The 16460-nt window shown below is 47.1% G+C and overlaps 1 protein-coding gene across 2 annotated transcripts in view; it reads right to left on the bottom strand.

Annotated features, from left to right (window-relative positions):
- Positions 1-16460, bottom strand: part of SH3TC2 (SH3 domain and tetratricopeptide repeats 2) — a 49271-nt gene that overhangs the window by 10751 nt on the left and 22060 nt on the right. For both annotated transcript variants that reach the window (XM_006766219.2, XM_015565605.1), the window contains 5 exons: positions 15347-15542; positions 9895-10028; positions 7347-7388; positions 5529-7223; positions 5241-5421 (listed from right to left, as the gene is read on the bottom strand). In XM_006766219.2, coding sequence (XP_006766282.1) covers positions 5241-5421; positions 5529-7223; positions 7347-7388; positions 9895-10028; positions 15347-15542 — 2248 coding nt within the window. The remainder of the gene's footprint in view (positions 1-5240; positions 5422-5528; positions 7224-7346; positions 7389-9894; positions 10029-15346; positions 15543-16460) is intronic.

Here is a 16460-nt window from a genome sequence, read left to right on the forward strand (position 1 = left end):
AAGGGATGATGACCTTATGTTTGCAGAGGTTTCCCCTGTCACTTAAGGTACCTCATGGTCTTCCTCTTGGTATCACTCATGGAAGGTAAAGCAGAGTGGATATTTATTTCCTCCCAATTATACAAACAGAAATCCAGAATCTTAGAGTTATAGAATGTTAGGATTTTTAAAAAGCCTAATCTGGATCATATTCCAGAACAATGGAGTAAAGATCCCCAAAAATCCACTCTCCCATAAAAACCAAAGAGAACACAGGCAAAAATTGGAATCCAATTTTTTTTTCAGAACTCTGGAAGTTAACTGAAGGTTTGCGACAATTTGAAGAGAGTTCATTCAAGAAAAACAGCTGAATCGTGTTAAGAATAGTGAGTCTAACAGGGGTGGGCAAACTTTTTGACTCGAGGGCCACAATGGGTTCTTAAACTGGACCGGGGGGCCGAAACAAAAGCATGGATGGAGTGTTTGTGTGAACTAATATAAAGTCAAAGTAAACATCATTAACATAAAGGGGTACGGTCTTTTTTTTTTTTTTTTAGTTTTATTCATTTCAAACGGGCCGGATCCAGCCCTCGGGCCATAGTTTGCCCACGGCTGGTCTAGAAGCATCTCTCTCTACAGCTCTGTGGCAGCCTTAAAACCAAAGGCTGGTTTTTAACTTGGCAATCACAGTAGCTGGGAAAACCAGTAACCTCTTGCAGCCACTGGAGGGGACACAGTGAGTTTGGAATTCCCCATACTCTGTCCCCAGGGAACTGTCACTATCTGACAAGTCTGGAAGTTCCCTGAAAGCCTTCACTCACAGGGCTTGTTTTTAATCAACCTGACTCAGAGCTCACTCATTGTAGATAACCCTTTCCCTGGGGTGTTTGTCCAAAAAAGATGTGCAGCAATTATTTAACAATGCTGCTGCCTGAGATGGTGAAGACATCTGGAGCAAAGAAGAAACTGAAAACACGACAACAAATAAAAGGAAAAGTTGGGAAATGAGCTGTCCATAGAAGGCATTGAAAAGCTCCAGCATATTCCCAGCAATCTAAAAGACATCTGAATGTGCAAAACTGTGTGCATGTCCAGGAAATGTATAAGATTGTTATAAATGAAGATGTTAATTATAATCCCCAAGGTAACACCAGAAAAATAGCGATATTAGAAAATACTTTTAGATGAATGAAAAGAAAAATACCACATATCAAAACTGGAGTGAGTGGAATGAAAGCAGTGCTCAGAGAGAAATTTATAGCTGTAAATATTTATATTAAAAAAGAATAAAAATCTCAAATCAGTAACCTAACATTCCACCTTAAGACACTTGAAAAAGAAAAGCAAAGTAAACCCAAAGCAAGCAGGAGAAAGAAAATAATAAATATTAAATCAGATACAAATAATATAGAGAATAAAAAAAAACAATAGAGAAAATCAACAAAATAAGATAATTAGTTCTTTTTTAAAAAAATTTGAGTCAAATCTTTAGTTAGTCTAATCAAGAAAAGTAAGAGAAAATCTAGGAATTAAAGTGGAGACATTACTACTACCAGAAATAACTACAGAAATAAAAAGGATGGTAAGGGAATACTATAAACAGTTGTACTCCAACATATTAAACAATCTAGGTAAGTGGACACATTCCTAAAATAAAAACTATCAAACTGTTTAAGAAGAAATAGATCATCTAAATAGACCTATAACAACCAACAAGATTAAATTGTTAATTTAAAAAAGAACAAAACAACCCCTTACAATGAAAGCCCAAGCCCAGATGGCTTCACTGGTGAATTCTACCAAACATTTAAAGGAGAATTAACACTAATCCTTCACAAACTCTTTCAAAAACTAGAAGTGGAGGAAACATTTCCCAGCACATGTTGAGGCCAGTGTTACCCTAATAGCAAAACCAGACAATATCACAAGAAAAGAAAAATACAGATCGATATCTCTTATGAATATAGATGTAAAAATATTCCACCTATAGTAGGAAATTGAATCCAGCAGCATATAAAGAGGATTATTCTCCATGATCAAGTGGGATTTATCCCAGGAAGGCAAGATCAGTTCCACATAGTAAAATTAATCAACTCAATACCCTTTTTACTAGAATAAAAGAAAAACCCACATGGTAAGTTCAATAGGTGCATTAAAAGCATTTGAAAAAAAAATAACTCTTTAATAATAAAAATTATTATTCTATTCAAAGAACTAAGAATAGAATGGAAATTCCTCAACCTAATAAAGAGAATTTATGAAACATTCACAGTTAATTTTATACTTAATGGTGAAAGCTTTAAGTCTGAAAGCTTTCTCCTTAATATCAGGTGCACAACAAGAATTTCTACTCTTGCCACCTTTATTAAACATTGTATTGAAGATTCTATCTAAGGTCATAAGACAAAAAATGAAATAAAAGACATCTAGATAGGAAAGGAAGAAGTAAAGCTATATATGCATGTGACATGATCTTATATATAGAAAACTATAAGGAATACACACACACTATTTAGAACTAATAAACAGTTGCAGGATACAATATTAACATGTAAAAATCTACTGTATTTCTATAAACGCCAATGAACAATCTGAAAGTGAAGTTAAGAAGACAACTGCATTTATAGAGGCATCAGAAACTACTCAGAATACATTTAACAAAAGAAGTGGAAGATGTATATTCTAGAAACTACAACACACTAGAGAGGGATTAAAGGAGATCTAAGTAAGTGGAAAGACATCCATGTTCATGAAGTCGAAGACAGGATGTTGTTAAGATGACAATATCACCCAAATTGATCTACAGATGCAACATTCTCCCTATCAAAATCTCAGCTGGCTTCTTTGCAGAAACTGAAAAGATGCTAAATTTCATATGGAAAGGCAAGGGACCCAAATAGCCAAAACAATCTTGAGAAACATGTTTGGTGAACTCACTTCCCAATTTAAAAGTTACCGCAAAGCTATAATAAACACAATGGTATAGTCTGACATAGGCTAGACATATTGATCAATAGAATAGAACTGAGAGCCCAGAAATAAACACTTATTTTTATAGTCAATTGATTGTCAACAAGGGTCCCAAAACATTCAATGTGGAAAAATAAATTTTCAACCAAGTGGACAACTGAATATCCACGCAAAGGAATGGAATTGGACCCTACCTCAAACCATATTTAAAAAATGATCCCAAAATGACTGATTGACTTAAATGTAAGAGCTAGAACTAGTAGACTACTGCACTAAATAACTACAGTAGTCCCCCTGTTGCAAGACCCCCAATGAGTACCTGAAATGATGGATAGTATCGATCCCTATGTATGCACTGTTTTGTGCTATACATATTCACCTTTTCAATTAAAAGAAACACTTACGGCTTCTCTATAGCATATCCAGATTGCCAGCATACTACTGTTCTGCCTTGGGGCCATTATGAAGTAAAATAAGGATTACTAGAGTACAAGCACAGTGATACCTCTACAGTCGATCTGAGAACCAGGAGGACCACTAAGTGACTAATGGGCAGGTAGCATGTACAGCATGGACACACTGGACAAGTGTGATTCAAGTCCCAGAAAGGGTGGAGGAGCACAGAGAGAGAGATGTCATGCTACTCAGAACAACATGCAGTTCATTTCTGGACTTTTCCACTGAACATATTAGGACTACAGTTGACCACGGTTCATTGAAACTATGGAAAGCAAAACCAGGGGGAACGGGAGACTACTGTAATTACTACTCAGCTGACCCACAGAGATATGGACTGTATGTTTCTCTGTGCCAACTTCTCTGCTCGACATGTCTGCACACATGGAGCTTTTGGTTCCCACACCATGACCTTCTCAACCTACCACAGAGTTTTCAAAACCCCAAAAGCTTAGGTCTCTGATCTAAAAGGTCCTCTAAAGAAAGCCCACAACCTTAAGAATCTGTCCTCTTCCTGGGACTGAGGCATAGGTAAAGGGAGATTGCAGGACTCCTGATTCTTATAAGAGAGAGAAAGGGTGAGGGAGAGAAAGAGTAACGGCAGAGAGAGAGGGTGTGGAGAGAGAGAGAGAGATCCTTATCTTATTATTTATGATTTGATTATCCAAGTGCCTAAGGTTACCAGATTGCCTACCGTGTAGCCTAGAAAAGCAAAAATTATAATTTAATTAGCTTCTCCTCAGCCACCTCTCTCTGCGCAACACTAGCAATTATCTCTGCTCTATTTTAGAGGTCATTCACAATTATTAATTCAATACTACAATGCTAATCTGTTGCAAAATGCAATTGAGTGTCTTGCAAACCATGTGGAACTTAATAGAGTGAATTAAAGGCTTGTTAGAGAGCAGAGCTGCAGGCCACAGGCCCTGACAAATGAGAATGAAGTAGATTAGACCAGTGAGGAGACAGGCAAGAGAAAACCAGAAGGAGGGGTGGATGCCTTGAGAATACTTTAAATACCAAAGGGTTAAAAGAAGCCTTTGAGTAAAATAGTTTTGGTATATTTTTGCAAAAATAAAGCTTTTTAAGAGATTGCTGGAAAAAACACACAAAACAAAGGATGTTTCATTGTACTATTACAATTTTGTCAACACAATTAAGCTACAGTCAATACTTCTTTTGTTGTTTATTCCAAGACTTAGTGCATAGTTGTAGTTATAGCCCAAGTATTTTGAACTAAAAAGTGAAAATAAACTTAATTTTATAATTTCCAGTTTAATTTTAAAGGTAAGGGCCCAGACAACTTTCTTTACTTTGAAAAAGGTAATGTATTTACTTTCAATGAATGTATTTACTTTGTGTCCTTTCTCTAGTACCAGCCGTTTCAGGTGAGGGAGCCCTGGGTTCCTAACAGCCACCTCTCCTCATTACGCATCCTCAGCCATGGGCAAGTGATGGGTTGTTATGGAAACGCAAGTAACTGTAACAGAGGCGACATTCCCGAGCCCTTTCTATATATCAAGCACTGTTCCAAGTGGTCCATGTGCATTAACTCACTGATTCCTCACAAACATACTACAGCATGGATGTCATCACTGTCCTTCTTCAACTGAGGAGGAAGCGGAAAGTTGGAAAAATTAAATAACTGGTCCAAAGCCACAGAGCTGGTAAGTGATGATGACACTGCGCTTGCACTGAAGCTGCAAAGCCCAGGCTCTTTTCCTGGATGCTATAACACACCATGGGCAGTGGACTTGACACTTTGCAGGAGAGAACAGTGTTTCTCCTTAAGGAAAAAGGATGTTTCTAGGACTTTTCCCTAAGCCCAGACTCACCTGGCCGTGTTCAGGTTCCGATACAGCTGCCCGAGGGACTCCAGCAGCTGCCCCTCCATCTCCCGGTCCCTGAGTCGCTGAGCCAGGGCCAGCCAGTGCTCGTGGTAGGTGATGCATGCCTCGGGGTTTGGGGACACAGAGCTGTAGAAATGGCAGAGGGATTTGGTGACCTGAAGCTGACCTGAACATAAAGCAGGGACATGAATGAGATGACCTGAGACAGGAAAAGGACAAAACGTGCTCTAACACTTTGCTCTCAAGCTGCCCGGCAGCAGGGGACATACTCACTCTTTAGGTGCCGATGCCTTAAGCCAAACAGCAAGGCCATTTCATAACAAAGGCGCCCACTGGCCAGCTGGCAACGACACACCAGGACTTGGGCCAACCAGAGAAGCACCTGCACTAATTCCATGTCTGTCTCCACACTGGCCTGGAGTTGACAATAGAGTCGGACGGCCTGCAGGAAATAGTCTCTGGCTGGCTGCTGGGCCCAAGATTTAAGGGAGAGATGGCCCAGATTAGCCAAAGTCACTGCCTGGTTACGCACATCCCCCACCTCCTGGGCCCCGTTCAAGGCCCGGAGATAGCTCTTGGCTGCCCTGTTCACCCGGCCTTCCCCTTGGAGTGCAAGTCCCAGAAGGTTCTGGACTACCCCCTTTTGGATAGCATTCTCTGTCTCCTTCAGGGAGTGTAGGAGTGGGTAGAGGATGTCCAAAGCCTTCTTCACCTGGCTGGCTAAGAGATATGCCCATGCCAGGCAGAGGGCAGACTCGAAGGCTTCCTGCTCCCCCAGCAGCTGCCCTACCACCAAGGCTTGGCTCAGGTAGTAGATGGCACCATCAGGAGACCTGTGTTGGAGGTACACCCTGGACAGGATGAGACACAGGGCCCTCTGGGTGCGCCGATCTGCCTGCTCCTCACAGGCGGCCAGCGCCTGCCTGAGCGCCGGACAGGCCAGGGGGGAAACTTCATTCCAGCTTGTGGAGGGAACGCGGAGGAGCTTGGTGGCATTCTGGAGGGCCAGGTGGACCTGCCAAACCGGAAGGGATATCCCTTGGGCACTCTGGGGACCACGTTGCCGGACAGAGGCCACTGCAAGGTGCGGAAGGTATTTCTTATCATACAGAAAACTCAGGATGGTGGCCACAGCATCTGAGGCGGAAGGGTGCCCAGAGAGAAGCTGCAGCCGTTCCGCGAAGGGCAGGACCTCCTCATGCCGGCCGAGGCTTAGGAGCAATCGGATGGCCAGGAAGCAGGCCCGGGCCTCCAGAGGGCAGCTGCCCGACGCAATGCCCTGGCGTAGCACGTAGGCCACCACATCGAGCTCGTTCTTGGCACTGGACTCCCGGTCGGGCAGGCAGGCCAGCAGGGCCCCTGCCTTTTCCAGCAGGGCCGAGCCTTTGTGCCTTAGCCTCTGCCGGAGGTAGATGGCAGCCACGTTGATGTACAGAGCAGCCACCAAGGACAGGTCCTCAAACGCCCCGTTGAGAATGCGGATGGCCTCCTCGAAGTACACCCTGGCCTGGGAGAGCTTGACCTTCCTGACGCTCAGCCGGCCCAGGAGGAAGCAGAGCCGGGCATGGGCCCAGGTCATGTGGCTCCGCTTGGCCCACTTCCTAGAGGCCTCCAGGTAGACCACCAGCTCATCCTCCTCAGAGAAGCTATAAAAGGAAGACGTGAGGAAAGAGAAGGAGAAATCATAGAGGCTCTTCAAGTGATCAGCGTAACCCTGGTGATCCAGGAAAGCCAAGATGGGGGCGAAGGTCTCGGCCTCCTCCTCCTCCTGACCGGAGTTTAGGTCCATGAGCAGCTCTGGGTCATCCAGGTCGTCTGGCTCCGGCAGGTGATAGCTGTCTGAGGCGGCGGAGAGGAGCTCCTCCAGGCTGCAGTCCTCAGAGCTGCTGGACCGTCTGGAGCCCAAGGCCTGCTGCTCCTCCCTGGCCCCCCCAGACCGGGCCTCCTGGAAGCCGTCAGGCTGGGACGCTGTAAGGGACAGCAGAGTTGAGCAACGCCAAGCCCCTGCAACTACAGTGGCCAGTGCTTGGCAAGCGGACAGGGTGCTGTCCCGAGGGACTGGCGGTCAGGGTCAGCATGATCTCTACTCACCGCTCAGATCATTTGGAAGATTCTGGATGGACTCAAACCCACCTGGATAGAGATGAAGGACAGACCGGGGTTAGGTCCTCATGGGCCACCACGCCTGTGCCTGCAGGTGTACCCCAGACAGTCTGGGGACTTTGTATTTGAGCTTCAGACCATCAGCATCTTTAAGGAACTGGGCAGAATTCTCTCCTTCATCATCAGTTTAGAGTGGCTAAAACCTAAATATATTATCTTACTTAACCCACTCGCTTTATAGCTGGGAACTGAGTTGGAAATGAGACCCAGAGGCAGAGAAGAAAAGCTGAAAACATCAGCTCTATGCCAGAGGTGTGGGGGTGGGGGATGATGAACTCTGAAGCCCCAAATCTCTCAGCAGTTTTACGACAGAGCCATGAACAGACCCCCAAGTGCAGCTCACTTTGCGGCACGTGGCATCGCCTCCTGTTCCCGTGTATCCCAGATCCCTCCTTCTTCTTTCCTCTTTCATTCATCACCCGGCCACTCAACAGACACTGATTTAGTGTGTACGGTGTGTTTTGACTGGACGCGGTGACCAAATGTGACTAATGAAGAAAAGAGAGTGAAGGTGCATCGGAGGGTGGTGGTCTCGGGGTGGGGGAAGAGGGGTGATGTGGATGAAAGGACAGTCTTCGGCCCTGTTTCAGACACTTTGAGTTTGCAGTACGTGGAAGAGCTCTAGACAGAGGATTCAATAGATCTGGCAGGAGGAAAGTTGGCAGAAGGAGACTGAGAAGGCACAGAGAGGAAAGTAGACACGGAGACGCGGGTGCCTTATGGTGCCACCACTTAATGCCACAAAAGTGAAACAAGACGAGGTGAGAAGCAAGACGACCTTGTGAGTTTGGCAGGAGAAGCAAACCCTCTTGACTAGAGCAGCCGCGAGGGAGCTGTGGGGGCAAAGGCCAGACGCACTCCGCAGACAGGGGCTGCTCCAGGAAGATTCTGCCTCTTCCCGCTCGCTCAGGGCTCTCCAGTGAACTTGAGGACGCCAGGCCCCTCACCAAGTCAAGCCTCAGACTCCTATTCTCCGGGGATGGCTTTCTCTGCGAGTGTCATTGCAGATACTTGAGATCTGCAACCCCCGAGGGGGAGGAGGCCCCGTAGGCAAACACAGGAGTGCTAGGTGTTCATGCGCCCGGTCCTCACTGACTTGGAGGACACAGCCATTTCTCTCCAGGCCAGGACCATGGAGAGCACAAACAGTGCTCGAGCCTCCAAAAGGTGCTCCTCTAGAGGAAGAATTGCAGGAGGCACTTCTTCCCTGGGCACAGGCCTCGGGGAGTGGAATTTACCAAGAGGATGTTCCCTCTGCTGGCTGCCTTGGTGCCAGGAGCAGCCGGCACAGCCACAAGGCACAGCTCTGTGTCCAGCTGAGCTGCACGCCTGGTCTTTAGATAAGAGGCAATGGGCTGCCTGGAACCTGCTCCTGGATCTCTCCCAACCACAGGGTCCATGTTTGGCGGATACCTTAGCTTCAAGTCTGTGGCCACCCTGCCCCATGACACACCCCAAGTAGTCCTTAAGTTTTCAGATCTCAGCCCCCACCTACCAGGCATCACCCACAGTTTCAGATTCCTGACAGCCTGGTGGACAGTGTGACGGCAGGGCTGGAGCTGCTGTAGAGCCAGGTGCTCCTCCCCGTGCCAGAGAAAGATTCCAGCTCCCACCTCTGCTCCAGGGGCTGACCTGAGGGTCCCTCCTGCAGAATCTCTGGCTGTCCCCATGAAACATGCCCCAACTAATCTTGCCACACGGGAGTGGATACAACATCACCATCGCTGAAGAGATGGGAGAAACAAGAATCCTTCCTCAAACCACTGTCCATGGGAGAATGGACTTCCTGACACAGAGCCACAGGCCCTCTCCAAAGGCAGGGAAGGGCGTGCCATTCATTCACCCTGTCAATCACCTGACACTGCTGAAAGCTGTGCGAGGCACCGAGACCCCTCACCCACCCAAGTCTAATGGACCCAACAGTCCAATGTCATTTGTGTCAGGGTCAGTGTGAAGGTAGGGATTGTATTGACTAGAAAATGGGTGTAGGCAGTTCTTTTTCTGGCTCAGGCACTAATTCATTTGGGCTTTTGTTTCTCAATTTGTGAAACTGGAAGAAAAGTCATGTTTTTAGGGTCCTTCCAACTGTAACATTCTATGCCCCCACCTTTATCGTTGGGGACCTAGACTTGCTTCAGCCCTAAAAGGAGGGACCACAGCCACAATTTGGGGAGTTTTTCTTCTCCAGGATTAGAATGGAAGGCTCAATACGGCTGACCTCCCAAGTGATAGTTGAGTTGATGTCAACATGACTCACTGTTTCTAGGCAACAAGTCCCACCAAATCCAGAACTGCCTGAAATCTCAAGTGAAAGTGCTGCTAATCAAATACTATCCAAGTCATCAACTGAATAGTAACCACAGCCCCAAATTCCTGGGTGGGATTAGCATTTAAAGATACTCTATTCCTGGTTGGAAACACTCTCTTAATCTTGAGGAGCCCAGGCTTTTCAGGGGTTGAAGGAGCAGACACTCACTAAGCCGGTAGACAGACGTTATGTCAGTTTGAGCAAGCGCGTGAAGGAAGCTGGTGCTCTCAGCTTTCCCGTCACTTCCCAGGACTCCCAGAGAGCATCTCTCTTCATCACTGAAAAAGGCGGAGTTCTTGCTCCTGTATTGAGACAAAAGACATGGACACAGATCAGTGAGAGGTTCCAGGCATGACTCCTTCTCCCTCTCTGTGAGGACGTAGTGAAGGACATAGAGAAGCCATCACCCATGTGCCACAGCTAAAATCAGACTCTGCCTCACTGTTGTATAGTGTATTAATTTATGGCTGAGAAGAAAGCTGTTAAAACTCCGTCCCCCAAGAAAAACAAAGTCCTTCTCTCGACTCCTTCCCTTTCTTCAAGACCATGTGGTGCCTATTTTTAATGGCAGAAACAGGAATTGGTTTCCCTAATTGTAAGGGTTGGAAAAGAACCATTAAAAGTAGTTTCTTTGTTAGGTTACTGCAAGAAAATGCTAGGGACAGGTGACACAATCTAGAGGGACAGTGAAGAAGCATGGTATGGTCAGAAGGGACCTTTCCCAACTGCCCACATCAGATTCCATGGCACAGAACAACAGTGTCACATAGCATTGAGAGAGAAATAAAATGCTAGAGAGTAGAAGTGGGTAGAAAAAGGACCAGGAGCTGGAAGAAATAATCCTATATGATAAAAGGCCAATATGCAAATAGTCGTGATGCTCTCACACTGTAATGACTGATAAGCAGGAGGCTGCGTGCGTGGAAGGCGCGGGTGAGTGGGGCTGCATGTGCAGCGAGGCTGGGGGACGTGAGGTTGCGTCCCCTGCCTGGCGCTGGTCAGGGACGTGACACTGTTATTGTTTATTTATTAATAAATTTATATATTATTTTCATATACATTTTACTCATTTTCTTTCATCTCTGGCACTTCTATTATAGAGAAAGGGCAAATAGCAATATTAAAATATTTCCTTTAATTAATTCCCTTTTAATGTGCACGAATTTTGTGCACTGGGCCACTAGTTATAAATAATAAGGATCTTTATATTTACCCTGTCTTATAAAACAAACTTGCTTACTAGCGATTTATCTTAGACTCAAAGAATTTGAAAAGTAGAAGTGCCTTAGAAAGTGTTCAATCTAGTATCTATCTGAAAAATTGCTAAGATGTCATACTTATAAAGTTGTTTTTTTTAACCTCAGAATCCAATTTTAAACAGAAATAACCTGGAATCCTAAGAGTTCATAACAGCTAATAATTTTGGGTTGCTTATTATCAATCAGGCACTGTTATGTCATTTAAGATACACATCTGCCCTATGGGGCACCTACCCTTTGTCCCCATGGCTCAGATAAGTGCAGTCTGAAAGCCAGTGATGAGGAAACCAGCAACTAACATGAACTGCTCAAGGCCACACCACTAATTAGGGCAGAACTGGTACTAAAGCTGTGTCCTGACATCTGGCCCAGGGTTCTTCCCACGACACTTGCTGATGCCCCGTCTCTCTGGCCTGGCCTCTGATTCTCTGTGAGAGCGCCCATTCTCAAAAGAGCATCTGATGGGAACCTATGACTAAACCTATTTGAGATAAAAAGAATTATACCATTCCAATTTCTCTTACATTTTACAAAGCATTCCTGAATTTACTATTTCATTTGCCCTTCCTAACGGCCCTGTGATGTAGATACTTTTATCCATATTTGGGGACAAAGATTTAGAAAGGTTCAGAAGGACACAGCTAGAAAGTGTGAAAGCTGAGACCGAAGTTGAAGGCTCCTGTCTCAGCATCCTCTGCCTCACGGCTGATCTGCTTAGGTCCTGAGGCCCAGGTATTTGGAGAGTTCAAGAAGGGAGGCAAACTCTAAGAGTGGTTTCCAGCATGGAGGGGGATGAGAGGAGCTTTTATTGATTTTTTTAGAGCGAGAGATAGAGAGGTGGAACCATCGATGAAAAATATCAATCGTCTGCCTCCTGCACGCCCCCTACTGGGGATGGGGCCCACAACCCAGGCATGTGCTCTGACTAGGATTTGAACCGGGGACCTCATGGTTCATGGGTTGATGCTCAACTACTGAGCCACACTGGCTGGACAATCTTTATTTAAATTTATTTTTAAATTTAGGCATTTAAGTATATAAATTTCCTTTAAGTAACAGTATTAAAATGAACTCTATCTATTACAATGGGAATACATCCTAAATTTACAAAGTCATTTGAGAAAAAGGCCAGCTACAAGAAAAAAAATAATTTTATATAAACTTTTAATTACACAGAACCAAAGAATGCTTGCTTATGAACAAATGCCTAATTTTAAAATGTCTCAGACTAAGGAATGGAAACATACATATCACCTTCAAATAGAGTTTGCCTCTGGGGTGGGGATCTGGCCAGAGGATGAGAGTGGGAAGGGAAAAGGTGTCTTCAGTTAGATCTAAAGATATGGTTTCTTTAAAACACACACACACACACACACACACACAGAGGTCGATTTAAAAACAAAATCACATTATTTTTTAAAGGAAGGATGTGGAGTTCTGTCATTCTCAAAAGCTCTGAGATCCCCGAAGCCGCTCTGGCCAAATGCAAAGACGGACTAGAATGCCTGCCAGTCGTAAGAACTTGTCTTCCAGCTGCTGTTGCTGTGAACTGGGAGCTGGTATTGAAATCTGTGCTCTAAAGGAGGAAACCCACATATCTGCTCCTGTGGACAAGCACAATCCCTTTCCCACGTGTCAGAGACAGCAAATCTGACTCCAAAAAAAAACAGCTTTGATTGATAAATTAATTAATTAACACATACACACACACACACACACACACACACACACACACACACACACACTAGGGAGTATTATACCAGACAGTGGGGGAACCTGTAGGAAGAGGATGGAGAATTCAGCAAATGATGGACCAGCTTCAGAAACCTGACACCAAACAAACATGGGCTAAGAGTGACACCCAGTGGCCAACCACCAGCACAGCCCACAGGAATGATTCCCAGGACTTCCACCCCTGGCTGCTGCTTGTGTCCAGGATGTTTGTGGGGTCCCCCTGACTGCTGCTTCAGGGAGGTCTGTTATCCAGAGAGTGCCTTGTGGGGATGCAATGAGCCAGTTCCCCTCTCCTCCCCTCCTTGCACCCGTCCCCGTCTCCTGGCTCATTTTCCCTTTCCTACCACGTGTGCAGTCTCTGCAGCATTGGGTCTCACAGGTGACAGGTGTAGGACAACAGAGGACACTGTGGAAATAAGGAGAAGGTCTCATGCCACCACTGCAGTACAGGGGCTGATGTTCTCCAGGGTGAGAGTGTATCTCCGACAACTGAGCAGCTAAAACAGGAAACATGAATTTCGTGGCACTGTGTCATTGTCATTTGGGACAAGGTATGAGGTGAAGTCCAGATATAATTTATCAAATCTGACATCTGCCCACAATCTCCTATTAAAACTGTCTCTCAAAGGTTACCACCCACAACAGTCACAACAATAATAAGCTCTAATACATTCACCACATGCGCACACACACACACACACACACACACACACAGTGTCAAGCACCACCCTAAGTACCTGACATGTATGAATTCATTTCAACTCATGCCAATCCTATGAAAAAACATGATCACTGTAAGCAGTTTACAGATGACAGAACTGAGGCGTAGAGAGACAAGTCCACATCCCCACAGTCACAGCGGGTCAGCGCATGGAGACAGGCCGAGCTCGCATGGCCCTGAATGCCTTTCTAGCGATTTGGCTCTCAAAGTCTTGACTGCTAAGCTACGCTGTCTCCCATGACGAATGACCTCGCAATGACCAGTGACCTGCTAGTGACCAATCCCAAAGGCCTTCAATCGTGTTAAGCATCACACACACACCCTCCCCTGTGGCTGGGCCTTCCCTCTCAGCAGGCTCCCCCATCTCCTATGCTACTTTCCTCTGCTCTGTAACAGACCTTGGTGGAAACGCTCATTGGATTTAATGCCAGGATTCTGGGGTTCCAGACCAAAGGCCCTGAGTCCAGCCCTCTCACTCTTGGGCCTTCACTTCCCCCACCGTAAAATGAGGGTGGTTTGCCCAGTGGTCTCATCTTGGCCGCACACTGGCCCCACCTGAAGCACTTTCATAACCAAAGCTGCCCAGGCTCCACCCAGACCAATAAGATAGAACCTTGAAGGGTTGGACACAGTTGGTCCTCTCTATACCCCCGCCCCTTCCCAAGGGCCACCAGCCTCTGCCTTCTCCCTGGTCACAGGTCCTCCCTCGCCCGTGCACGCCTCACCCAAAGCCAAGGTCAGCTTCCTAGAGAGAAGTTCCAGTCGCATCACCTCAGATATTCTCAGTGGCTCCCCATTCCCTGCCAGGTGAAAGACAGGCTGGCCCAGCATTTCTAGCCTTCCCCATCACGGCCCGTGAAACCGTGGTGGCACCAGTGCCCTCCTGGTAACCTGCCTCCCCCAGGACAGGAGTCGTTCTGCCACATCCCCTCCCTTTGCCACCTGCCACCTCCTCTCCCATTTACATCTGCTGAGATGTCTTACATCGTGCGGAACTGAACTCAAATGTCACCTTGTCTGTGAACGTTCTCTTGCCACCCTTTCCTCCTTGCAGACGCCCAGAGCACTCCACCCGCTGCAGGAGCTCAGTGGCTGATCTGTCTGGTCTAGAGTTCCTTGGGATCCCACATTTCTGCGCAGGAAAAATGACCTTCTGTCTCCTCTCCCACAAAAGACAGGGCTTTGAGAGAGCTCTGCCCTGGATCCACTCTCCCCGGGGCTCTTTCCCACAAAACAAGGGGACCCAGTCTGAGTGCTCAGAGCTGAGACGTGGGCCATGTTTTCCTGGGGTGCAGTCTCTGATAGCAACTGCGTTCCCTCTCACTTCCTGGGCCCAGGCTTCCTACCGTTTCCTGTCCCCGTGCAGGAAGCTGCCCCAGAGAGCCTGGGCAGGCAGTGGGGGAGCAGGCTGGCCAGCTGCACCCAGCCCAGCCCTGTGGACCGAAGGCAGGAAGGAGTAAAAGATGCACTCCACAGTCCGGCCCAACACCACCGTCACACGTGAAGCTGTCAGCAGGCAGACCTACATGGAGGGACTCTCCACTGACCCAGCTGTAATCTATAGGCCCCTGAGAGTGCACGTCTCTTGATGGGGCCCTTCGATTGGATCGGATACGTGGCCGAATACAAGGACCAATACTGCACCCTCAGGGCCCTTAGCAGGCCTTTCTCCTTGCACAGAGGGAAGCCCCGGGGACCAGCTGTTGAAAGCACCTGAACTGACTCTCTCCTGATCAGTCACCCCCTCCTTCCTGTCACTCCTGTGTCACCCTGCCTGTCAGTGTGCTCTTCTGGCTGCATGTTTCCAGGGAACTGAAGCTCATCTGCAACCCTGCTCAGGATGGGGGGCTCCTGAGGAAGGCGCCCCCGCTCCAGGGCGAAGCAGGGGTCTCTCCGTCACACTCACGTTGGGGAGTAAGAGTCGGGATCTATGTTCCTGGTGGGGACAAAGCCCACTTCTCCGGAGCACGCTGACTTCCCAATGAACCACTGAAGCCCAGGTATGACAAAGCCCACGATCTCGATGCTTTCTCCCTGGCAGAGGTTCAGTTCGTCCTTTTCTTCCCTCTCGTAGTCCTTCCAGGCCTTACATTTTCCTCTGCCTGCGGGGAAACAGCACACAGGTCAGCTAAGTGCGGCAGAAACAGCCGAGCCTTCCACTAGCTTTCAATGCAATGTGAAGGGAGGGGTTCCCATACTTTAGAACTTCAAGGACCAGTAAAATTCCCTCCCCCCGCCAAAAAAGAAATTCACAAGAATGACATAGGGCAGTTGGCTTTTCATTTTGCCAAACTAGGACATTCAACAAAAGGAACAGCCAAGCACTTTCGCCATCACTTTATAAAGAAAAGATGTTTGAACACACGGAGGCAAGATAATCTCAGAATCTGCATGTACCCGAACTCAGTAAAGTTCGCTTGTGGAAAACCGCGAAGCTCACTATACTCTCCATAGCCTGTGTGCCAGCATCATGTGAACACGACATCATGATCGGCGCGACTCCACAGACCAGGGTGAGAGCCACTATAGGCTCTCCTCCTTCCCCCCAAGTCCTGTGGCCCCTGTGGCCCCCCGCCGCCCCAGTTGTAAAATGGGAGCAGCAAGAATGCCTGTCTCTTATGAATACTGGGAAGTCACGATGACTGGTACCCAGTCAACACTCAACCACCGTCAGCCCCTATCACTGGCGAACAGAAAACTGCTGATGGCTTAGCAGTGGTCGGCAAACCATGGCTCGTGAGCCACATGCGGCTCTTTGGCACCTTGAGCGTGGCTCTTCCATAAAATACCGACTTCTGTGCATGGGCGACGAAGTTTCAATCGCACTGTACGTGCGCGCCCACATGTGGTATTTTGTGGAAGAGACACACTCAAGGGGCCAGAGAGCCACATGTGGCTCGCGAGCCGCATTTTGCTGACCACAGGCTTAGAGCAATCTCGAAGTCCCCCCCTTCAGACTGTGGTCGTAGCCCAGCTTGATGAATTGCCCAGCGAGGACCGAGCAATGACGTATTTAGGAG

Source organism: Myotis davidii, unplaced genomic scaffold, assembly GCF_000327345.1.
Source record: "Myotis davidii unplaced genomic scaffold, ASM32734v1 scaffold18, whole genome shotgun sequence".
Classification (NCBI taxonomy): domain Eukaryota; kingdom Metazoa; phylum Chordata; class Mammalia; order Chiroptera; family Vespertilionidae; genus Myotis; species Myotis davidii.